Below are 25,282 nucleotides of genomic sequence, written 5' to 3' on the forward strand. Positions count from 1 at the left end.
AAGTTCAAACCCAAGAACACACACCAAACGTGAGAAGAACTCAAATCAACCAGACTCCATAATTAGCCCCTAGGCAGGGCCGTCTCCAAGAATTTGAGGCCCCGGAGCGAATGCAAAAATGAAATCTTATTTTTGTAAAAAGATCACATAACTAACACAGCTAAATATATTTTCAATTAATTATTCAACCTCAAAATTTTGATATTTTATAGTACAATATTAGAAATATATCATATATCAATGTAAAGGAGTCTAGCGATGAACTGGATGATTACAAAAACAGGATTTATAATGAGCGAACGTTCGCTCTTTAGTCTCTCGGAGCGAACGTTCTATTGGCCATTCGATCAGAAAGATTATGACTGGGATCGTGCCACGTGTCTTTGTGGGGTGACAAGTTTAGTCCATGGATGGCAACTTTTAGTATGTAGAGTGGCAGCTTTACTTCTATACGGATGGCAACTTTGTCTCGTCGCGCTAGAAGACTATGGAGCAAACGTTTTAGTTGCGTGAGATGGCAACTTTAGTTGCATGAGGCCGGCAAATTTAGTCTGTGACGATGTCAACTTTAGTTCTCCGAGGCTAGCAACTTTACCCGTCGCGCCAGAAAGCTAGAGAGCGAACGTTCGCTCCCTATTCCATCCTTTAGAAAAATAGTTTAACAATGGACCGGTGAATTTATTGATCGATCGAGTATGGACTTACCAATTAGAACGGAATAGTGGCAGATGTGGAGGGCAGGTGCGGCGAACAGAGTCTCGCCGAGATGACCGGATCGATCAATCGGTCGATTGCATTGCAAAACAACAAAATTAATGATCGATGGACTGGCCTGGAGCTGGTTAGGTCAGTCGACCATCACAATGCATCACTGAACTAGTCAATGAGTGTACGGGCCTCGAGAAGCTGCGCGTGCACGGCCCAACAAAGTATCGAAGGACGGACTAGACATTTCATCAGGTTGGGTTTGTTCTATGCTTAAGCATGTAAATAGATGGATTAATTAACCTACATAAGTGTGTGATTTGGAGGCCCCATTTTTTGGGTGGCCCTGAGCAATCGTGCACTTCGCTCACCCTCGTCGACGGGCCTGCCCCTAGGTCCACACAATTGGAGATGTTTGTCACAAAATCTCGGTAGAAGAGAAAAACAAAGGTGAGAAAATCTCTCTTGAGAGGAGGACTTGATTATCATCATCATGAAAAGGGGATTTGTTCTTGGAGGAGCATGGCTCAACAAAGTCTAAAACTGGGTCTAATTCCCTTAGTGGGAGAGAAGGAGGTGTTCCTTTTTTTAGGCAAGTACATAAAACCCTAAACGTGTTGGGCCCGAAATCGGTACAAGCCCGTGGGCCTCAAATGATTTTAAGTGCGGCATTGCTATAGAGGTGGGATGATCCAACCTGCCTTATGTCTTCGTCGTTTGTTGAGGCTGGATGATCCGATCGTTGCTTAGGCAGTCATGTTCATCTTTTTTTTTCTCATGCCACATGTGCCATTCATATGTATAACTTTATTATGAATGGTCTGCTTTGACTTCTATGCTTCTCAACACACTAGACGGTCCAACTAATACCGAAAGGCTTTAATAGTAGTTGGCAGTATAAGGGTCAATTAATTTGGAGGTTCAAAACTACAACACATAGGGTCGACGCACTAGGTACCACTCTATCCTTGCCAAATAATATGGGCACGAGTTAAGGAATAGATTCACATTGGCTTGTATTGACTTGACAAGAACTCATGTCATTGGACTTTCAAAGGTTCGTGGGGTGTTTGTAAACTGGATGGAGGAATCCAGTGTTGCTGAAGCTATAATGCAGTCATGTGTATATAGGGTTTCATGCATGGAATGAACAAGAAATGGCAGTTTTTAGTAGTTCTGTTTGGTATGTATGGTTTAGGGTAAACATGATTATAAATCATAATGTTGTTTGTTCTGTATGACATGTTGAACAAGTCTATGCTGACGTTTGCATTAGTTGCCATGTTTATATTATTGTGTGGTGTGGGATCTAAAATTTATTTTGTGAGCATGGATGGAAGGGGAGGTGGATGATGAGATGTAACGTTTTGATATAGACATACATGTGTCAATTTCTCAGTGAAAAATTCGGTTGCTTTTTCTAAGTTCATGGTTGGAGCTTCTTGTCTTAATGACTCATGCCATCAATATAGTTCTAAGATACTACCTTCGTCGCTATAAATATAAAAAGTTTTAACTTTGTGCTAAGTCAAAAATTTTAATTTACAGAAAAACATATTAACATCTGACAATACATATTTAATTTACAGAAAAACATATTAACATCTGACAATACATATCATGATGAATTTGATAAAACTAATTTAGAGTTTTCTACTACTATAAAATTTGTCTGAAGTTCAAAAAGTTTGGCCTATAAAACTCCTTACATTCGAAGCAATAGGCTATCGGCTGGCAAAGAAAAAAACATGATAAACCACACCATAAATTGAGTTTTTTTTTCTGCACAAATAAGTGTACTTATATGTTTTGTCTAAGTCAAAGATATTAAAATTTGACCGATTTATTGGAAAACGTAGCAACATTTAGGAATTAGTATCCTTAGATCCATTTTAAAATGTAGTTTCATAATATACCGATTTGATGTCGCTATTTTTCTAACAAAGTCGGTTCAAATTTAGAATTTTTTTTAACCTAAAAATACACTTGTTCGTGGACGGAAGTAATACGGAGTAAATACACCGTATTTCAATTTTGCGAGGAAATCGGCTATCAAAAGCAGCGCTGCGTCACTGCGTGTGCTTCCTTCGTCTCTAATCACGCGAGTCGACGACACGACTGCGTGCGGTGATCTTTGCGTACATACAACTTTGGGTCGGGTGCGGGCATCGTATCTGCTCTACCACTTTACCACATCCCAACCGCGCCCTGTTCCAACTCCGGCGAGACCTCGCCGGCGGCGTCCCGTGCTCTGATCCCTATCTCACATCAGCACACGGAAGAGGAAGGTGCAGCTGTAGCAGCAATGGTGCTCATCCCTCTCGTCCGCGACTACATCGACCGGATGCTCCACGACATCTCCGGCATGAAGGTCCTCGTCCTCGACCCCGAAACCGTACGTACCGCGACCCCCCAGAATCTCTAACCCTGATAGCCTCAGCTCCACCTCGAGAGATCCGATCTTCTCTGACCAGATCCGCGGGCTCGTTTTCCAGGTGGGGATGGTCAGCGTGGTGTACAGCCAGTCGGATCTGCTGAAGAAGGAGGTGTTCCTCGTGGAGACGGTCGACGACGCCTCCAGCTCCAAGGCGTCCATGGCGCACCTCAAGGCCGTCTACTTCCTCCGCCCGTCCTCCGAAAACGTCCAGAAGCTACGACGCCACCTCGCTGCCCCGCGCTTCGCCGAGTGCCACCTCTGTGCGTAATTTATCCCCCATTTGCTACATTCAACCTGAAAACTTGCTGTTCTCTTGTTGCTTTCTGTATCTTCTGTGCATTTGCTGTGGGAATTTCGGAAGGGTTGATGGTGATGAGAGATGGAAATAATTTGGTACACAACTTAGATGTTGTGGGATCGCACCTCTACCAAAAAAAAGTATCAGCACATAACATCGGCATGACTTGACAGCTCGTGTTCCCTGGGAGTTTGGGGCAAACGAGATGTAAGGCAACTAATGAAGACTAGTAACTCCTTTGTCCCGACAGTATTTTGGTCACTCTGCTGTTTTAACGGTTGCAAGCTATAGGAAACTGCAAATAGTCAAATACTCCCTCTCTTTAAAAAGTGTAGGGCACATTTGTCTGTTCAAGCATGAGCTTTGACTGCAACTCTTGTGCAATATTTTGTTTGCAAAGTCACAATTGTAAGTACGTCCTTTTGAAGACGAACCCTATAATATCAATTTTGTATAACATAGCTCACACATCATAGGATTAGTTACTGGTCAAAGCTTCAATTAGGATAGTCAAAATATAAAGAAATGGCAGGAGTTGTGGTTATCAAGTTCTATACCTTGTTCTGAGTGGGGTCTGAATGGGGCGAAATGGTGATTCGGTGCAGCGGACTATTGCTGATTTCATTGAATTAATGTTTGCCCCCTGCAGTCTTCTCCAATATATTGAAGATTCCACAGATTCAGGTGCTTGCTGATTCTGATGAGCAGGAGGTTGTGCAGCAAGTTCAGGTATATGTTGTGTATGATTGTTAATACTCATCAGAGTGAGGTGCTTGAGAGTTGAAAGGGAGGATGGAGTTGGTATATGAATATTGTTTTGTTTTGCAGGAGTTCTATGCCGACTTTTGTGCCATTGATCCCTTCCATTTCACTCTGAATATACACAATAACCACATCTACATGCTTCGAACGGTGGTGGATCCTCCTGGTATGCAAAGCTTCTGTGACCGAGCTGTTGATGGCATCGCTTCTGTCTTCCTGGCTCTGAAGCGCCGACCTGTTATTAGATGCCAAAGGACATCGGATGTTGCAAAAAGGATTGCGCAAGAAACTGCGGTGAGTATACTGTCCATGCTTAACATTACTACCTGGAGCCCATGAATAAAAATCATCAGCTTTTAGGATTGTAGAGAAAATAGTGCACAGGCTTCTCCAAACATTGAAAGTACGTAATTGCCACTTCAAAATTGTCAACTCTTATACTTTTGTTACTCTAGCACATCTTCAGGTGTCAACTCGCTGAAAAATAGAAACACTCAGTTTAGTACACATGACCAATTATGTTATGCCCACACCACAACATGGTTCCTTTTCCTCTGCCTCCTGGGTATTCTATTCATGAGTCATGAAGGCTTTGTATGCTGTCAGACCAAATCACCTATGCCCTCCTGATTATACTTTTGTTTTCTGATCAAGATGGCACAGTGCCATATCTCTCCTTCCACCTAGTGATATCTTCACCTTTGCACACAGTGCAAGCTAGTCATTAGTGTATTTCTGTGCAGTTGATCTAAGCTAGTAATTACTGGATTTCTATGCAGTGGAACCGCTATCACTTTGATGTACCTTATGTTATTACTGCAAGCTTGACTTCTTTGTTTTCAAGTTTATTTATATGGCGTGGAGTTGCATAACATGAGATGAATAGCCAATGTTTCTAGATGGACTTTTGATATCTGTATATGTTAGGATGGTTTGGCTATTGTGCAATTTGTCTAAAAATGAACTAGATAATTTTAATCAATATAATTTATATTGATCTAACACAGTATGTGGCATTAGCTCAGAAACTGCTTGGAAGTTACTATAAATCTGACCTGTTGAACCAGCAACGTGAATGTAAAAAATGGTAGGTTTGTAGTTATTTTTTTCATATAAAAGTGTGAAGCGAGTTGTATAAATATGCAAGCAGTAGTTTTTAGAGTGACATTTTTCTGATCAGGCCCCTCCGGGGTGTTGCTTATTAATTTATTTATCTTCTTGCGATAGACCATGGTACGGACTGCACAGCCATTTGTTAGTTATGCATGATACAAAGACAAATACGACATTTTCATCATTAACTTTGCATCCTACAAATGGGAGTGGGATGAAATGCAATTAATATAGCCAAAGGAAGGTTTACAATCTTGTATGTAAAAAAAGTCTGCAATTCTGTATCATAACTATCCTTTATTTTGACTTCTGTCTGAAATACTTGTTCTGAATCACTTGCAATTGGAATGTGCAGAGGTTGATGTATGAGCAGGAAAGTGGCCTGTTTGATTTCAGACGAACCGAGAACTCTTCCTTATTGTTAGTGATAGACAGAAGGGATGATCCTGTTACCCCGTTACTTAACCAGTGGACATATCAGGTATTCTCAAAAAAGACTATGCTTATTTTATTGCTGTTTCAAATGTACTTTTATGTTAATGTACTTTCAAATTGGGATTCACAGGCAATGGTTCATGAGCTTATTGGAATCGAGAACAATAAAGTGGATCTTAAGGAATTCGCTAATGTCCCTAAAGACCAGCAGGTTGATAAGTGTTGAATTTGTTCTGTTCATATTATGGTGAAATACTGCATGGCATCTTTGTTGAATGTTGATTGATGTGAAATTTATTCACACAGGAGGTGGTTCTATCAGCGGTACAGGATGATTTTTTTAGAGCTAACATGTTTGAGAATTTTGGGGACCTTGGTATGAACGTCAAAAGAATGGTAGATGACTTTCAACATCTTTCAAAAAGCAGCCAAAATTTTCAGAGTATAGGTAAGTAGTATGGACATTTCTTTCGTTTCCTCTGAAAGAAATGGACCATGGAGAAATTATGTACATTTGGCTTATTTTTCTTAATTCCACACTCCTGTAATCCCAATTTATACCTAAATATGCTCCTCTCCCTACCCAATGCTAATTGATTATATGTTATCAATCTTACTATAGTACTGTCTTTTTTTTTGCGCTGTATAGTACCGTCTTTTTTTGTACTGTCTTTTTTTGTGGATAAGTACATTTAAGTATTAAACATCATGTGTTCTTTTCATCTCTTTATATTGCACTGGCTTAATTTTTAAATGTGCATATTTTCAACAAAGCGAACCATCCTTGTCATATAGTTTTCCTGCAATTGAAAAACCCCACGGATAAATAATACATTTAACCTAAATGGGCTAGAACAACATACCATGGAACTATTTTTGGGATGGGTGGTGGACTGCAGATAATGATGACATATAGTGTGGGATGTCACAAGGAAAAGAAATGAGCAGGGTATATTTGTATTTCTCAAATATTATGTTAATAACACTGTTCGATTAGGTGATTTGGTTTAAAAACAATAGGCGTGGTTTGTGGTTTTGTTAAGCTCTGAATATCTGATATGCTAATGCTTTAGGTGATATGGCAAAATTTGTGGCCAACTACCCTGAATATCGGAAGACACATGGAAATGTAACAAAGCATGTCGCTTTAGTGAGCGAGATGAGCAGAATGGTGGAGGAAAGGAAGCTTATGCAAGTTTCACAGACGGAGCAAGAGCTAGCATGTACAAGTGGACAAGCCGCAGCCTTTGAGGTATTTATTTGATGCCCAGAAAATGTTTCACGCCTTTTAGGTAACTTATTCTTAGTATATATGTGTATTTTTCTGACCATCCTAAGGTGTTAACTGTTAACTTTGGAATTAGTAATCAAGGTATCGGCTTGTTCTATTTTGCAATGTCTTAGACTGCTCATGTTTTATATCAATATATTGATCTCTGCTGTTTTAAAAAATGTCCCCAGTATACTTTTTGAACCCATTCTACTCTTTTAGTAGAATGACACAAGATCAGGCATACCTACAGCAGCCTAGTGGAGTACAGTAGCTTTCACGTTTTGGGTCTATGAATGAGTTTATTTTGTATGCCGACATGGTGGATGTGGGTATGTGCCCATACAGAAGTAACAACCAATTATTCTCTTTTTGTGCCGATAACATCTCCCATCTTTCTTCAAATTTATCTTTGTTCTTTTTCATTGTTTATCGTGTTAGATTTTCATGGCCTTTAGAATTTTTGTTGTCTGCTTCCGAAGTTCACAGCTTAAAGACTTGAGGTTTTCTTTAAAAGAATATATACATTGCTGTTGCTTTAACCACTACCGTTAGACGTGCTAGTCAAAATTGTACCTCTCCTTAGAACTGCTAGCCTATCTGTTGTCTTGCTCATTATATGGGATCACATTGTGTATGACATTAGGCTAATTTATCTCATCAGTTTGATGCTAGTTGAATGAATGTGAGTAGGGTTTACTCCAAGTTGAAATTGACCAGTTGATTTCCTGCAGGCTGTTACTTCCTTGCTTAACAATCAAAATGTATCTGATATTGACCGTCTACGACTTGTAATGCTCTACGCCTTGCGGTATGAAAAAGAGAGTCCAGTCCAGTTGATGCAACTTTTCAACAAATTGGCTTCTCGTTCTGCTAAATACAAGTCAGGGGTACGGAAGTTAACTTGTTGTTTTTGTAGATCATGTTTTCTCTGTATTTTCCTCTACTGTTCTCATATGTTGCTTGTTTCTTTTGCTGTTAATTGTCTTTCAAATTTTTTTAGACGAAGCTAATTTTTTATTGGTACTGTTAGGTAAAGAATTTCAGTCTAAAAAATATCACTGAACCATGCTTCTATGCATAGTAGTGATTACCTTTTCCTTGCTAGCCAATGGGCAGCCCCACTTTAGTTCTAGACTATGATATCTGCTATGTAGTGCAGCTTCTGAAAATCATCCTCTATTCCTCATGACGTACTGAAACTCTGAAAGTGATGATGAATTGTTGGATCTAGTTGCAGCCAAGATTGAATGCTTTGTGAATATTTAAGACCAGTACATATGTAATTATAGTGCTTTCTAGAAAGTAGGTTTGAGTACCAATTTTATCTCTATATTTACTATTTCCAACCACTCTTATTTATTTAAAAAATGAATCGTACGATTGTTCGCAAAATGCTTTTCTTCAGTCATGACTACCTTAGCAGTTGTCACAATATACAACAGCGTACATGTGGAGGGTGGACACCACAAGTTGTGTTATTTTTAAATATATTTTTGTATCTTAATTTTACCCTGTAAACTCCAATGCATAACGGATCCCTAGAATTCATTGAGCATAGTTCCTCGGTTTCTGGGAAATAGAATTTCTTCAGGTCAGACGACACCATTTTCATTGTTGTCATAAACATGGTGTTTATTAGAATTGAATAAATCGTCTTTATACTCGTGCTTTAGTGAACACAGTTATTGGGACCTCGTTCAGCTGGCCTCATTTTTCTTTATACTGCAGACAAAAGTTGGAATAACTCGTGGGTCTTTTTTACTGGAGGTTTTTGTGAGTCTAATAAACGTTATTACTTGCAGCTTGTTCAGTTTCTCCTTAAGCAGGCTGGTGTTGACAAGAGAACTGGCGACTTGTATGGGAATCGTGACCTATTGAACATTGCTCGCAACATGGCTCGTGGACTTAAGGTTGACATAAAAGTTTGTCCCTGCAGTCATGTTACATGTCCGTAGCTCCTTTCTTATGTGCTTATTGGTTGCAGGGTGTTGAGAATGTATACACCCAGCACCAGCCTCTGCTCTTCCAAACAATGGAAGGAATCGTGAAGGGGCGATTACGGGATGCTGACTATCCACTTGTTGGCAATCATTTCCAGCAGGGCAGGTTTGTCCAACCATGTGAAATTGTTTGTGTGAAACTTATTTCTGTATGGACGTGAAACATGCTATCCTTGAGCTTGTCCTATGAGACAAAGCCAAAACATTAGGGACTTTTTAAATCAGTACATTTGATTTTCTGTTTAGTTTTTCTTAAACGGAATGGGCTAATTTATATAGAAGTGATCACTTCCGCACAGGCCTCAAGACGTGGTGATATTCATTGTTGGCGGGACAACTTATGAGGAAGCAAGATCAGTAGCCCTTTATAATGCAGCAAATCCTGGAGTTCGTTTCTTCCTTGGAGGTTCGGTGGTTCTAAATTCAAAGAGGTATGCACTGTTTATCACAGTTTTCCTCACAATGCCTCGTAAGTTTTATAATTCTATTTGTAGTTAGGTGTATCCTTATTTTGTCGGAGTGGAATATGTGGCATTGCAATTCTTGCAGACTTGGTTATCGTGCCATTAAATCAGGATTTAGGTGAAATTGTGACTTGATTTATGATGGTGTTGCCGTTGAATTGCAGATTTCTTGAAGACTTGGGAGAGGCACAAAGAATATTGAAATCAAGCACCCTAGTATAATGGATCATGTTGCCCTTTCCAGCTCGAGGCTTGGCAGAATATGACAATTAATAGTTTTGACTCAATATATATGCATAGAGGATGAAGTTTGTGGTAAATTTTGTAATGTATAGCTTTAGTTGTGTAGTGTAACACTATACAGAAATAAGCAGATCTATAGGCCGGTTCAGCTTCTGTACATTCTCACATTTGTTGTTGATTCTTTTCCTTCTCAGTTGACGCAATGAAGTGCAATCTACCGAAACCTTCTGTGTCTATCCTGATACGACATTGTTGCTCGAGATCCTATGACAAGCATTAGATTTTCTGTGTTGCTGGCTTTACTTTCATTCCTCTGAACTGCTGGGCATACAAATTATAATATTTCATTTTTTTTAATATGAATCTAATGATATAATTTTTGTGGTAGTGCATATCAGAATATAGCCGCTGCTAGTTGTGTGGCATGTTCTAATTCAGCGAGAGCTTATTTTCCTTTTACACGCAGCTTTGGCACTACATGCTTTTGTTGCGACAATATCAAGTCTTATCTTTCTCTACTCTGCTCCGTGTAATTACAGCTGATGTCGCATCTTACTAATATTTACTCCCTCTGTCCTTTTGCAGTGAATGTGTACGCGTTTTGAGATTCTAGCTTGATAATTAATTATGCTGATATAGTTTGTGTATCATAAAAATATATCAATAAAAAGTTTATAGTGCATTTTCAGGGTATCATATAATTTATCGGTTGTTGCTGATCAAAGTAAAATTTTAAAATAGACGGAAGGAGTATATATCGAAAAAAAGAAAACTACCGCCATTCTAGAAGTACAGCAACCATACCATCTGTTTCAATTGTCCGCGTGAGTGGGTGATGTAAACGACGAGCAATTCCACAGGAGAGGATGCATCGCAAGTAACCATATATGGTCAGATAGATAATCAGATTTGGATTATGGCTAAAAGAAAGGGTCAGATTTCCTAACCATACATACGTCCGTGCTTGACCAGCGCCACCGTGTTGTAGACACGCAAAAACGCAGGTCACGATCGATCAATTCTGGAGTCAGATCTTCCGTGCCCCTCCCTTTAATTTCGATTTCCTTTCCTAATCCAACGAGTTACTATTCCGTATTTTGTTTTTCCAACTAGAAGCGCGTGAGCGTGCGCGTGCGTGGACGCGAGGAAGTTGTACTAGTTCCTCACAGCCGGAGCGGAGGAAGGAAGGCAGGAAGGTGGCGGTGGTGCTGCTGGGGACAATTAAATCGACCGGGTCCTCCTGTTTACCTCTTCTCCTTCGCGTGGATTCGTCTCCTCCTCTCCCCTTCCTCGGTCCTCTACTGCTTACTGTTATATAGCCGCCGTCAGAGTCTTCGCTCCTCTTCTTGTTCTCGCGCAGTTCCCAGGCAGCCAGAGCCAGGGCGTTCCATCCGTTTCTGCCGAGGTGCGGTTCATTTACTTGATTCGAATCGTTTTCCTTTTGCTATGCCTTAATTTCCCCTTCTTGTTCGTCAAGTCAATTTTTTTGCGGGTAAGTCACTTTTTGGTTCTATTGAGTTCTTGGAGTTTCCCAACTTGATTCTTGACCAACTCTACGGTGTCCCGATCCTCTGCAGGTAACTGAATTTGCTGCGAAAATTTAACTAGCGATCTCGGTCCGGCACCAAGTTTCCGCCATGAGCGCCGCCAAGAGGTCCTTCTTCGCGCCCAAGAAGAAGGCCGCCGCCGATGGTGGCCACGGCTCCTCCCGGAACCCCTTCGACTCCGACTCCGACGACGGCGGGATGCAGCAGAGGCCGGCGAGGGCCTCCTCCGTCCCGCCCCCCACCGCCGCGGCCGACCAGCGGGTCTCCCTCTTCGACGGCGGCGCGGAGGAGAGGGCCGGGGCCGAGTCGGGGTTCGCCTCCTCGTCGGCCGCGTCTAGGAGCCGCTACAGGAACGACTTCCGCGACGCCGGCGGCGTGGAAGGCCAGTCGGTGCAGGAGCTCGAGGGCTACGCCGCGTACAAGGCCGAGGAGACCACGCAGCGGGTACATGGCTGCGTCAAGATCGCCGAGGAGATGAGGGACACCGCATCCAAGACCCTCGTCACTGTCCACCAGCAGGGGCAGCAGATCAGGCGCACGCACGCCATGGCCGTCGACATTGACCAGGATCTATCCAGGGTAAAGAGAAAATTTCAGCATCTCTTTTTTTTTTTTTTGCCTTTCAAAATTTCCCTGGCTATTCTACTTAGCCTAGTCCTGTTGCGATCGTTTCCTTTTGAACTGGCATCACATCATAAGCTTGAAGTAGGAACTAATGATGTTGTAAACAAAAGTTACTTTCTCAGACTCTTATAAGCAAAACTTGTTTCCCAAATTTTCAACCTGGAAATTAGTTACTAAGGAATTGAGGATACTTTAGAAAGTTTATGTGGGCAAACCGCTTCCCGGGCACATTGAAAAGTTTGTGACAATTGCTGTGTTCTCCAAACATTATTCAGGGCGAAAAGCTACTAGGGGATCTTGGGGGTATCTTTTCGAAGAAATGGAAGCCAAAGAAGAATGGTGCAATCAGGGGTCCTATGCTAACCAGAGGTAATTTCCAATGTTAACTTAAACTAGATTGCAAGAACAATTCCTGAGATGAGAAACTTGAATACTGGTGTCTCTTCTGCCCTAATCGTAACTGAATGGATGGAATTACATGGATACAGATGATTCTTTCATACGGAAGGGCAGCCATTTGGAACAGAGGCAGAAATTGGGACTGTCAGATCATCCACGTAGGTCTAATGCACGCCAATTCCAATCTGAACCAACTTCAGGGCTTGAGAAAGTCGAGGTATATATAGTTAGTGTCAATATCAAAGTTTTTGCTAAGAATCACGTCTCTGGAAGTGATTTGATTTCAACATCATTGTATTTCCTGATCATCTGGTTGTTTTGCTCAGGTGGAGAAGGCAAAACAGGACGATGCCCTATCTGATCTTAGTGACATACTGAGCGATCTGAAAGGCATGGCCATTGACATGGGCTCTGAGATTGACAGGTAAATGTCTCACTTAGCTCTTTGTTCTTCGTTCCAGAATGATTGCCTAATAGGCACTTTCTCCAGATTGCTATAACTTACAGAATACATTTTGTTAATTCTCTAATTCATAGGAATCTATACCAATAGCCAGTATATATTTTCACTTGGTCCATTCTTCTTAATAGCAGCCCATGGAAATACTGCAACAGCTATAGAAAAACGGTGTTGACCAATAAACTAATCATTTAAGCGTTGTTGCTTCGAGGTGTAAACTAATCCATGCATGAGTGTGACATCCTTTTTATTTTCCTCAGGCAAACAAAGGATTTGGGTCATGCAGAGAAGGACTTTGATGAACTTAACTTCAGGATGAAGGGAGCGAGCGCTCGAACCCGCCGTCTGCTTGGGCGATAAGACATGGATCATATGTTGTCACTGGAGGATCGCTACGGCACTCTTTTATCTTGCCCAGTTTGGTTTTTAGGTCATTAGTTGAGATGATTTTGTGCATAAGACTATGATCAGGACAGTGAGTTACTGGTTTATTGTGTACATGTAAGACAGTAATACATTATCCATGTTACGGTTCTATTGCACTCTTTGGGAGAAAAGGTGTGGATGAGATTCTTGCATCTTTTTCACCATGACAAATACACGAAGAAGCAGAATCGCAAGGTCCAGATGGTTTACCTGAAAGTGATATAGACCGCACATGTCTTGCCATCTTTACTTAGTTGAGTCTGAAGGCGAAAGCACCCGGCTGGAGACCAAGTAAAGATGGAATTGGATTTAACATATGGACGCTACACTGCGAGTCTGCGATGGTAAACATGAAAAACCAGAGTCACAAAACATGATGTTTTTGGTTTGGCTTCGACAAAATGCCACAACCTCCGTATCATTCAAATTGTTTGGTGTGAGACCACCTGTCTTTTTTTACCTATGTGTGTGAGAATTTTTTGCTCGACTGGCCTCCTCGCAGAAGTTTTTGACAACAATAGCACCTTCCCGAACCAAATGGCAAAAATGGACTGGCGGAAAACCCGTAAAGCGACACGCGGCCTTTCTACCAATGACATTGGAGGAAAGGTCCTCCTGCCAATGACATTGGTGCAAGGACACATGAAAGAGCTTTTCGGTTACAATACGTGCTATAGTGCATTCAGCCAATGCCATTGGCGGAAATGACACGTGTCGCTTTCTGTGCTTTCCGCCAAGCTAATTTTGTCGATAGTTTTTGAATGAGATCATTTTTGATAAAAACGTTGGTCAGGTGCCATTGTCGCAAAAAATTCTGCGTGCAAGACCACCTGTCAATGACACAAAGTATCCTATATTCTGTCAATTTTTGCGAAAGCGAACAGGGTGTGCGAGATGACAGACAGCTTAGGTCTTTTTTGGATGTCGGGGCTTTGGCCTGTGTTTCGGCAAAGGGCCTGGGCGGGCGCATCATCGTCTGATCGGGTTCAGACTGCAGCCATTCGGCATTTCGGTCCCTCCGGAAAACCCTAAGCCCCCATTTTCCATCAGCCCCTTCAGAGTTCAGACTCCGGCTGCCCTCTCTCTCTCTCTCGGCCGCCGCGATGAGGCGCTTCCTCACCCACCTCCACCGCCACTCCCACCGCCTCCTCCCGCCTCCGCCGCCGTCTCGTATCCCCACCAGCAAGGTCAACCTCCCTTTCCTCCTGTCCCGTCGCCTCCTCTCCGACGACGCCTCGCCCCCAGCCTCCGCGCCACCGCCTTCCCCACCTCCGTCTGCCGCGCCACCGCCTCCCCCTCCTCCATCCGCCGTCGACGTCCCAAACGAAGGTACTTTCTTCAGTCATCTCTTGACCGAACGGACACACCCACACCAGCTGCTCGACCAAATGCCCCGCCAGACTGGAAGGACGTGCATTTGCCTCTGTTGCCACTCGCACACCATCATTGTCTTGGAGAGAGATCAAAATGTTCGCCACCTACACTGCCTGCTCGACCAAATGCGCCACCAGCAGTAGTGCTCGCATTCTTGCACTTTCCCCGCCAAAGGAACACTTGGTGCCCAAGCGTGAAAACATGCCTTCCCTTCCAATGCCATGGCACATGTGTCATGTGGAAAGGATCTTCTTAACGAAGCAATCATTCTTACTGATGCCTCTGATTGCAGAGTTGAAGCGGAGGTTGGAGTCTTACTACAAGGTGGATGATGAGTTGGAGCTATCGTCCGTTGCCGAGGCTGTTCTAGAGCGCAAGCTTGCAGATGCGCACAGTGAGACCGACGATGACCTTATTGAGGAGCTGCGGAGCAAGCCGCTCCCCGAGGTCCGTGATCGGGACTTTGAGTCCGACTTCGAGGAGATGCATGACACCGATGAGGAGCTGACCGACCTATACAATGCGAGACAGCATGTTGAGAAAAAGATGAAGAGCGATGAGTTCTATAGCATGGATGACACCAAGTGGGATGAGATGATCAAGGAAGCAACAGACAAGGGCCACCTGCGTAACATGAAGGAGTGTGAGGATATCCTCGAGGACATGCTCCACTGGGATAAGCTACTACCTGGTAAGTTGAATCTATGCCTCCTTCTTGCCCTAATTGCTTTGAAGGAAGCAGTTCTTTCTTGCAAATGCAATCTTTATTTTGCTTGGGTAGTAGGTAATGCGTAGGACAAACTGAGGCAAGAAGATGGATGAAGAGATTCTATTTTCAACAAAATGATGAGAAATAAGACTTGTTTGGCATATTAGTCCGTGATAGCTAGATTCTTAAGTTTTCCGGTTGGGTAAAGTCGCAAAAACTCAATATGTGATTATTGTTTAATGAGACTGCATGGAAGTTTATTGTTATTTAAGTTTATCGAGGTTTGCGTTATTTTCATTTTTTGGTGTATAAAATGAAGGTGGGCTTGGCCTTTTCAGGAAACGTAAGCTGTTTATGCAACCAAGTAATAATCGCCAATTATTTTTTCATGCAGTATCTATGTATATTCTTAAATTTGAGTAACTGTAGAAGAATATGAAATCCAAGTGAAGTTAATGCAATCATGCTTCCTTTTGTTCCTGTTGGGTGATGCATTGCATAATGGTATTGTACTGCCGTTCGGAAATTTTTTGCCCACTTTCTAGGGAAGAAGGCATATTTCTGTATATTCTTGCTCTGACCTCTTCAAAGATATGTTATGATCAACCAGCTAGACATGCCTGTCATATTTCCACCATATGCATGCTTCAGTAATTTGGCTACAGTGAATTTTACCAGCTCTCCTTTCTTTGACTTAGTGATCAGTCCTAAGCTTATTCAGGCTGTTGTCATGTAAGTGGATGACTTATTATAGAGGCTAGTCTATGCAAGCACCACTTATGTATGCCCTCACATTTTGTAAAGCATTCGAGATAGCAAGATTTTGCATTCATTCTTGATTCAAATCTACAAGCCTAGAACACTGTCATATTCTGTTCACCTGTTTGTGGCCACGTCTCTTGTGGTGCAAGGCCTGCCCTATAGTTAGGCAACATCTCTTCATATCCAGTAGCAATAAAAGATAATTAGCTTCAATGTACTAGAGATAGATTTCCGTATTTAGTTGTTTCTACAATTTAGTTTATTACTCTGTGTCCATCTCTTCTGCACGAGTTTTCAGCCTCCTGTTTGGCCAGCATTCCGGCTGTTACCCTAGCAGGCAATACAATCAACAAAACTCATTTAGTCCAGGTCTCTCTTGCCTCCCTATTCAGTCAACTGGTACCTGTCTGGTTTCTGCTTGATACCTAGTAGTATGTCTCCAGTTTTTTACTGTGTAAAACTACAGATGTGAGAGCTTTGTGAGTTTCCTGGATAATTTTATTAGCACCACAATGGGAGCTTCTATGCCAATGGAATATTATCGTTAAGTGTGCAAAGTATGTGTATAGCTGCCCACTAATAGAAAGTTCTTTTAAAAATAAGAACTTATTCATTAGTTTAGTACTGAAGCAAAACACTTACATATTAGGCTATAAGTTGCACATGGCAGTGATTATTGATGAGATGTTGGTATGTTGGACTACTATTATAGAGTTGCTATTCACTGAATATGCTTCTTTAGCTGAGTCCTGATAGGTGTCCCTTATAGACTTGGTATTCATTCAGGTTTGCTTTCAGTAGATCCTGTTTTTCCCTTTCTTTTGTGCATAACACCCTAGTTATCCACTTCACGTTAGTAAATCATGTTTTTCCCTTTCTTTTGTGCATACTTCAGCATGCTGTTATATTTGTAATTTTCTAAGGACTCTATTTCTCTCAGTTTGATATTCCCTGTACCGATTTTTTTCTGTATTAGATATGTTTTGACTTGTTTTGTACTTCATATGTTACATCCAGATGAAATAAAGCAAAAGGTGGAGGCCAAATTTAATGAGTTGGGAGACATGTGTGAGAGGAGGGAGCTTGAACCTGAGCAGGCTTATGAGCTATTCAAAGAATTTGAGGATAAGATGGTCTCAGAGTGCACAGAACTAATGGAAGCAGAGACACCAACTGTAGATGAATTTTCTCAAACTGATAATAAGAATGTTAAGTTGAATGATCCACCTGGTGAAGGACCTGTTCTCAGGTGGGAGTCACGTATTGTATTTACTCCTGGTGGCGATGCATGGCATCCAAAAAATAGAAAAGTTAAACTCAGTGTAACTGTCAAGGAATTGGGTCTTTCACGGCATGCTTTCCGTCGATTACGTGAAGTTGTTGGAAAGAGGTATAATTCAGGAAAGGATGAGCTCACAATAACCAGCGAAAGGTATGGGAAAATTACCTGCTTCCATCATTCATTGTAAGATTATTTAATTGTGTGTCATGTAGCACTAATATTTCTCCTCGTGAAAAACACTAATATTTTTTACAAATATCCGTCCTGTTCACAGAACTGTACTTTCTGCTGGTGAAACACGTTATGTGCCTTAATATAAATACTGTAACTGTAGTATGCTTGAAGTTTTGGCAGATTCTTTGTCCAGTTGGTAAAGTAAACTTCTTTCTAGAAGAAGGTTGCAATATTAATTATCAGATAAAAATTCAGGATTAAACATGGTAAAACTACTTTATGTTTCTGGTTGCCATGTTAGACAATCTTGTGTCTCGATATAAAGTTAATTAAGCACGATCTATATCTTGCTCTTGCCTCCGTACTTGCCATTAATTTGCTTACAAATAACCTCTCCAGTATTGAAGGTATTTCTTAGGGATGTTTAAAAATACATAAACTAATTATTGGATTATACAAAAAGACCAGAAAATATCTGCTGGAAACCAGTGCAAACCGCATGCAAACCATTTTAGAATTTTCCAGAAGTTCTAAAACAATGTGATTTCCAGACATTTTCTCAAAGCAGATATCAAAGAATGCCTTAGTGATTTTCAGCAATCCAGTGACATTTGTTGTTTGGGCGTGGTGCGGTGAACAGCCCTATTGTGGTCAGGATGTGTGTATTTTAATCTATATGGCCATATTTTATCCTCATATTCTTATGCAGAATTCCGGATGATAATCTTACCAACATCACTTGGTGCTACTTGTAGATAATTATTTTATTGCCACTGTAGGTTTGATCATCGAGAAGAGAACAGAAAAGATTGCTTGAGGACACTGTATGCTCTAGTGGAAGATGCTATGAAAGCTGACCAGTTGGCTGATAATGCTAGAAACGCTTACGTTAAAGACAGACTTAAGGCTAATTCTCGGTTCATGGACCGTCTGAAGACGAAGACACAGGAATTGAGGCTAGCTGCATAAGGTGTGTTATGGAGCTTCACATTGGAACAATTTCATCTCCCTTGTTATCAGCAAGCTGACCATCCTGTTTAACATTTGTATTGTTAGCCACGATACATGGACAGGGAGAAAAATGTATTTTTACATTGCAGCATTTGTTTGCACTATTTTGTAGGTTTACTGTATATTTGTTCCTTCCAAAGAAAGCTATATTTTATTCTGGACATGAAATGCCCGTGCAAATCACAATTTGCATGACTGTTAATGGTTTCTGAATAACAAATTTGGGCTTAAAATTTTCAGTAGTAGATTCTTGTTAAATATACAGTTACGTTGGTTGATTTTCTTTGGCTGATTGGGTAAATAGATAAGAGTTCAGTTATTTTGGTCGATTTTCTTTGCTACACCAAAATAAAAAGGGTTTGATCGTCCTTTTTGTGTGTGATCATGGGGAGAAAAGGGCGTTCGTCTGTCTTTTGATTCTTTTTCTTGCTGGAACTTCGAACGGCTAAAAGTCTACGAGTTCGCTTGAGACAGTTGAAGTGATGCTCCCGACCCGGAGTCTACGTGCTTCGCAAAGTCGATAAAAACCTTGCGTAGTTGCCGAACTTCCAGGGCTCAAGACGTTTGACTATCACGCACAAATGCTACCAACTGGTATACAATAGTACTAAAGAATAAGATAAGACTTTCTAGGTCAGCAGCACCAAGTTTGATTTCAATGCTCACAACTGGCCACGCGCTAGAAGGACCAAAAATGGCCGAGAAAAGATTTAAGAATTTGAAAACCATATTTAGGAGTTTTTAAAACTTCTAATTAAAATCCTACAAATGTGTAGTACATACCTATAAAGTTTTGCTGAAAAGGCTTTTATTTGTAGGCTACACTAAAAAATATACGCAAATATGGATCTATAATAAATGTACGGTTTCATTTATTGCGGATGCATATATTTGTCTTTTCTATAGCTCACAAGTTAAATAACTTTTTGTTGACATTTTACACGTACCTAGTACACACTCATATTACGTGTACTCCCTCCGATCCATTCAGTGATTTAGTACAAAGTAATGCCTGAGGGAGAAGAAGTTTCTGGAACTCACAAATATCATTTCCGAATTGTAAAAAATCTGGGTTTCACGGATCCTGAGCTCCAGCTGTCTGCAGTCCAAAATGGCCATCTTTATAAAATAAACCATGTTCTGAAACGTTATCTGCCCGCAATCCACATTTTGGTAGTCTGGAGTATAGAATTACTCCTTGGTTCTGGTCAAGTAGTCGATCGGGACTTCCTCGATCGGCTGGCAACTGATTCTATCCCCGGATCCACAAGCTATATATTGACTCCATGTATATCGTTCACCGCACAAGATTCACGGCAGTCAACTCGTCTTAACACCCAACTTGCCATTTCCATGCATACATGTACACCGTATAGCTACCATGCGTTTCTTCTATAAAAGCCAGGCGAGTTCCACGTACATCTCCATCAGCCGGCCGTAGTACTTAGCGTACACAACAGCAAGTTAATTTGCTCTCGATCGTAAGTTCGTAACGGCACAGCATTTCGACCAACGCAATGGGACAAGCAAAGGTTAAAGTGGAAGCTCTCCTCCTGGTGGTGGTTATGCTAGCGAGCTGCTTCGCTCCATCCTTCTCCGCCACCAGATGCAGTACGTATATACATACGCTATCCGTGTTTATATTATGTCTTTGTTTTTGTTATAATTTGGTCGTTGCATTTCCATATATTCGAAAGTTCTCGCATCAGCTGCCTTTTTTGGAAGAATAAAAACGAGCTGAGGTGTGTGTGTGTGTGTGCAGTTCCAAGGAGGCTGCTGGCAGTCGCGGCGTCGCGGTACCAAGAGCCGTGCAACGAAGAAAGGATCGACCGGGGCCGGGCCACGCCTGTAGCGGATAGTCCGCAAGGAAGAGAAGCTGTGGCGGGGTCCAGGAGGCCCAAGGGGCCGCAGCCTCCTGTGGGCAGGACCATGACCGCCATGTCTGCTCCCCGAAATATACCCGGGAACAACAACTGATTAAAGTCACATGATATCTTGTACTCCGGGAAGAAACTTATGTTTTGTTCCTGAATTCGTGGCATTCCCTAGCAATAAAGAGAAAGCGATTTCTGTGTAACAATCTAAATTCCCCACGTGTGTACCCTAAGTGGCTTGTTTGTAATTTTAATTTCCTCAAAGTCTGGGTTGCACCTCAAGTTGTAATCCTATGTGTCCTACTGTTTTAATGAAGCAGGGTCCATTTATAAAAAAACAATCTAACCTTCTGGCTTCTCAAGGCAACGATTTCTATAAATTTTAGGCCGTTGCAAATTACAACGATGACTGCTTGAAAGTATCTATAACATACTACATTCGTTCCTAAAAACAGGGTGCATTTTGTTTTCTTTAACCGAGTTAAAAAGAAAAAAGAAATAAAGGATAAATTCGTTCTTGATAGCCATTTCCTTAACAAGTGAATGGAAACATACTCTGGATCGGAATCCCAAGAAAGTACTACTTGATCATTTCCACTAATTTCAAGTCCTTATTATGATTCCTTTTATGGGAAAAATCTCTAATTCTTAGATTTCCCCATTACTAATCCTTTATGTACTTTAGTGTTCCTGACCTTTCACTAACTTTTGATGGATTGTCAAGAATTAGTCGATCATTATATACATTTTTGTGAAATAAAATTGATATCGTTGCTTTGGTATTTAAAATTACTTATTTTATGGTGATTTGTACATTTGTACTTCCTCCGATCCTAAATTGTTATCGAACTAAAAACACGACAAGAATTTAGGATCGGAGAGATTATTACATAATTCACATGTTGATGGAGTAATCCTTCATCAAAGGATCGGTCAAAAGAAACAAAATACGCTCTAATTTAAGAAACTAAGAGTATTTGACTAGAGCCTCCACAGGCGGATCCACACGGTGGCCAGGGTTGTCCCCTGAGAATTCGGCTCATATATCAACATATCTAATATCCTGAGCCCAAAAAGAAAAAGAAAATCAGGCTGCTAGCCCATCTCCTTGTTGCCGGCTCCACGTGCTGCTTTGGCCTTGTCTTATCAAATCCATCGAATGATCAGCTGCCATCGATCAGAAACACGAAGAGGCGGAGGCGGAAGTAACGGAACTCCCTCCTACCGGCCCTAGCTTAGCTAGCGCCTAGCGATCAGTGGAGATCAGGACATGCAGCCCAGCCGCAATCTTGTTGGCGAGTAATCATGTCTCTCGGCTACCAGGCGATCAAATTAAGATTTGCTTGTTCAATATTAGCATATTTACTGTTGGCGAGTAATATTTGGAGTAAAAATAGCTGGTTCTAATATATATTGAGGTAAAAAAAATTGTGCATTGGACCACCCTGACTCGATCACAAACCTGGATCCGCCACTGAGAGCCACTACTTTTCAAGATTCATGTGGCATGCCTTAGGTGGACAATTTGCTAGCTATTGACCGCACCTATCAGCCTTCTCTCTCCCCCTCCCACTTTCCTCCTCTCTCTACCCCCCATAGCCAAAACTCCAGGTACCCCGCATGGTATTTACATCGTTCATTCTTTAAATGATTTGTTTTAATCTTCTGTCATATACTTCCTCTGATCTATAATAAGTGTCGCTGATTTAGTACAACTTTAATACATTTGTGTACTAAATCATAAATCAGTGACACTTCTTATGAATCGGAGAGAGTAATTAGCAGAGAGAGAAACACCAGTGGGCATGTCGTTTAGTTTGCATGTCCCCTCCCTCTCTCATCTGTCATCTCTCGGACACCTACGCATGAACTATTTTTTTTCTTCATCACATCGCCATGGATGGTCTGTGCATGCAGCAAGCTGAAGTAGTTTGTACATGGAGGTGTGCTTAAAATTTATTCGGCCATTCCTCCAAAAATAAATTGATTCTGCCAAGATTGAGGAGTTACTCAGTACTTGTTAATTTTAGCATCAATGAGAATTGACAGTATACTTGATCTAACGGTATATTTGTCACGTTTAAAATTGATGTAATATATTTGCCATGTATATTGAGATAGCTATCATATACCTTGATGTATTTTGTCAAACTGATGTGATATATTTGCCACGTATCTAGCTTGATTTACCTATCATGTTCTGCTTCACGTACTACAAACTGATAGGTGTTGTCATTAACAGGATTTACTTACAAATGAGTCGGTACTAAGTATTGGCGATTTACTTGTGTCATCGTCGGAAGAAAAAAGATGGGGACAAAAATGTGTCATCAAGTGATATGCAAAAAGGTGTCAGCATGTCACATGAAGCAAGAGAGAGAATGAGAGAAAGAGAAAAATGTGTCAGCTGGTCACATCGGTACAAGTCAGACTAGAACAAAGAAATACCACCTTTTGCTTCCGTACACTGTTAATCATCTCTCTCTAATGAAATGCATAGTAAACTAATTAGTTGGCGCTCATCTCAAAGCACCATCTTATGGTTAAGATCACGCCGAGGGTACCTACCACCTCTTTAAGTACTTCGTTGCGCTCACCCAGCTGGACGTGGACCCAAAAACGCCTTCATTAGCTTGTCAATAACCTCTATCGCTTGCAACTGATGCATATCTCATGATTTTGCAACCTCCGGGTAAGAAATTTCCACGATGGACCAAACTACCACGCTAGCACTACCTCTTCTATATCAACTTGGAACCACGAACCCAACTCTTATACCACTTGTTAGAAAATCCTAAGGCACGATGATCTACCGAGGAACGAGCTATCACAATAACATGGCATCGAGACACGATGTTTGGTCATGCTGTAATTCATTGTTATCGGCACATTTATCCCAGCTCTGACTACAGGCGCTCCTCCGCATTGATACCACTATAATACCACACCACCCTCCTAGGCGACTCCCTATGTGTGCTATAATTATGTTGGCGTAGTGATGTGGGTTCTTGGCTCGATGTTCACGAATTGGACGATTTTGAGTAAACCAAAGAGAGAAAGCAAATCCAACAATAAACTCTAGCGAGAAATCCTTTGGATATGATCTCAACTCTCAAGTCAACTCTAGTTGGAATAACTAGCAAAGGAAATAAGAGGTTGCAATATCCAACAACAAATTCCAGCAAGAATACTTTGGATTTGAACACAAATCAACTTCAGTCCAATTGAAACCTTAGTCGCTCCAATGGTCAGTAGAATTCCACAACAATTCTCACAGAGGAAGAAAGTAGAACTGATGGTGAACTGAGTTTACTACCACGCTCCATGATGGATGCCTTGGAAGGGGTAGGAAATTAAACTTGACATAGGGCTAGTTCTTTTAGGCTTCTTGAACCGGCTTCTCCAAGAAGCTGTCCTGACCCAGATTCCTGGAGAAGCCGTCACCTAAATTTGATTAGGCTATCAAACAAGTATGGCCCAAACTACTTTGGAAATTTAGCTAAATTTGTGATGCGGCTTCTCCAGGAAGCTAGGTGAAGGCAACTTCTATGAGAAGCCGGTTCTAGAAGCCGAAAAGAACGAAGCCATAAACATTCTAACCCATCATAGAGGCATACATAGGTATTTATAGGGGGTGTAACCCTCATTCACTAAGTGGAATTAAGTATGGACTTCAGGAGATGTAGGGGCGAAACCCGGTTTACTCTCAGTTAGGAGATCGGTTGTTGTGCTGAATGAAAAGATGTCATTGTAGCGAGATGTCGGTGGTGCCGAAGGCTCCCTCATCGGTAGTGCAGATGGCTTGATGTTCAACAATAGCTTCGGGCTTCGGTTGCCGATAGCTTTTTGGTCAGTAGTATCGTCTAGAGGTAGTTGGCTCTGCCTTTGGTCGGTGGTGCCAACAGAAGCCACATTGGTGGTGCCGACTTGGACCTTACCATTTGTCCTTGATGTTATGCTCCTGCTGGAAACAAATATAGAGCAAATGAATATTGGTGGTGTCGACACGGACACCAAAGTGAATATGTGTAGGAACAGAATACCCCCTTGAACCATGTAGCAAAACGAAACCAAATGGCATGGAGAAATAGGTGACAAATAAGGAGGGCGGTATTCAAAAAACACCTACGCCGCTGCATTGGGCTCATGCATGTGGTTGCACAAAGATGGAGCCATGGAGTACAGGTTGGTGAGGACGTGAAGGATATATATGGGATCACAAGGACCCAGTAATCATAAAATTAGGTTGGGTTGAATGTCTATAGGCTATGTAGAGGCCAATATAAACATAAAGTTTCACATTAAGAAAACGGAAGATTCCGTTTCCACGAGTGTTTTCGCCGAAAATTGTTGTTCCATTTTCACAAGAAAAAAAAGTATGTCTCCATTGTACAAATTTCTAAGTATTTTAATATGTATTTTTTTTCTCGAATAGACGGAAAGACTTGGTTTTGGTTTCATCCTTTGCTCTAGCTCTTGGAATTGGACCACTAGGTTTCGTTCTTTTCAGCTTATAGGCTTCACCGAGAAGCTGTCCTCCTTCTGTTTCCTAAAAAAACCGCCGACAAATTTGGTTAGACTTACATACTGTTAATGAGTTTTCTCGAGAAAGCCTTGGAAAGCCAGAAGCGGCCAAAGATTAGGTCTGAGTTGTCACTGAGCTTGTTGAAGAACTTGACACATGGAGATCCGCATCACCTAGTTTTTTTATTATCCTGAGAGTTCCTTCATGTGCTTGACTAAAAAACCCTAATTACTGCTAATTACATGTCCACATATTTTGGAGAGACAGATTCTAACAGTTAGTCCATTCTATACTAGATCTAGATCTGAAACAGAGGACGATTGCTTGCTCCATAGCCTTGCGCTACTATGACCCCTTACGCCTTTGTCTTTTCTTTGCGCTCTCT

At 41.4% G+C, this 25,282-nt stretch overlaps 3 protein-coding genes across 3 annotated transcripts; all 3 read left to right on the forward strand.

The window, feature by feature from the left end:
* Positions 1 to 2,786: 2,786 nt before the first annotated feature.
* On the forward strand, positions 2,787 to 10,032 carry LOC100824201 (vacuolar protein sorting-associated protein 45 homolog). Its single transcript, XM_003573056.3, has 13 exons — positions 2,787 to 3,100; positions 3,201 to 3,402; positions 4,090 to 4,169; positions 4,269 to 4,496; positions 5,671 to 5,796; positions 5,881 to 5,961; positions 6,057 to 6,198; positions 6,824 to 7,002; positions 7,755 to 7,910; positions 8,826 to 8,933; positions 9,008 to 9,129; positions 9,323 to 9,454; positions 9,652 to 10,032. The coding sequence occupies exons 1-13, from the start codon at positions 3,011 to 3,013 to the stop codon at positions 9,707 to 9,709; spliced, it is 1,704 nt and encodes a 567-aa protein (XP_003573104.1). The 5' UTR covers positions 2,787 to 3,010; the 3' UTR covers positions 9,710 to 10,032.
* A 660-nt stretch (positions 10,033 to 10,692) lies between these two features.
* On the forward strand, positions 10,693 to 13,338 carry LOC100827287 (SNAP25 homologous protein SNAP33). The gene is made up of 6 exons (XM_003573066.4): positions 10,693 to 11,135; positions 11,308 to 11,856; positions 12,177 to 12,270; positions 12,390 to 12,517; positions 12,627 to 12,724; positions 13,021 to 13,338. The coding sequence occupies exons 2-6, from the start codon at positions 11,368 to 11,370 to the stop codon at positions 13,118 to 13,120; spliced, it is 909 nt and encodes a 302-aa protein (XP_003573114.1). The 5' UTR covers positions 10,693 to 11,135; positions 11,308 to 11,367; the 3' UTR covers positions 13,121 to 13,338.
* Positions 13,339 to 14,157: 819 nt separating this feature from the next.
* Positions 14,158 to 18,743, forward strand: LOC100829720 (disheveled-associated activator of morphogenesis 2). Its single transcript, XM_003573074.4, has 4 exons — positions 14,158 to 14,515; positions 14,853 to 15,251; positions 17,049 to 17,463; positions 18,267 to 18,743. The coding sequence occupies exons 1-4, from the start codon at positions 14,290 to 14,292 to the stop codon at positions 18,454 to 18,456; spliced, it is 1,230 nt and encodes a 409-aa protein (XP_003573122.1). The 5' UTR covers positions 14,158 to 14,289; the 3' UTR covers positions 18,457 to 18,743.
* Positions 18,744 to 25,282: the final 6,539 nt, after the last annotated feature.

This window comes from Brachypodium distachyon, chromosome 3 (assembly GCF_000005505.3).
Source record: "Brachypodium distachyon strain Bd21 chromosome 3, Brachypodium_distachyon_v3.0, whole genome shotgun sequence".
NCBI lineage: Eukaryota > Viridiplantae > Streptophyta > Magnoliopsida > Poales > Poaceae > Brachypodium > Brachypodium distachyon.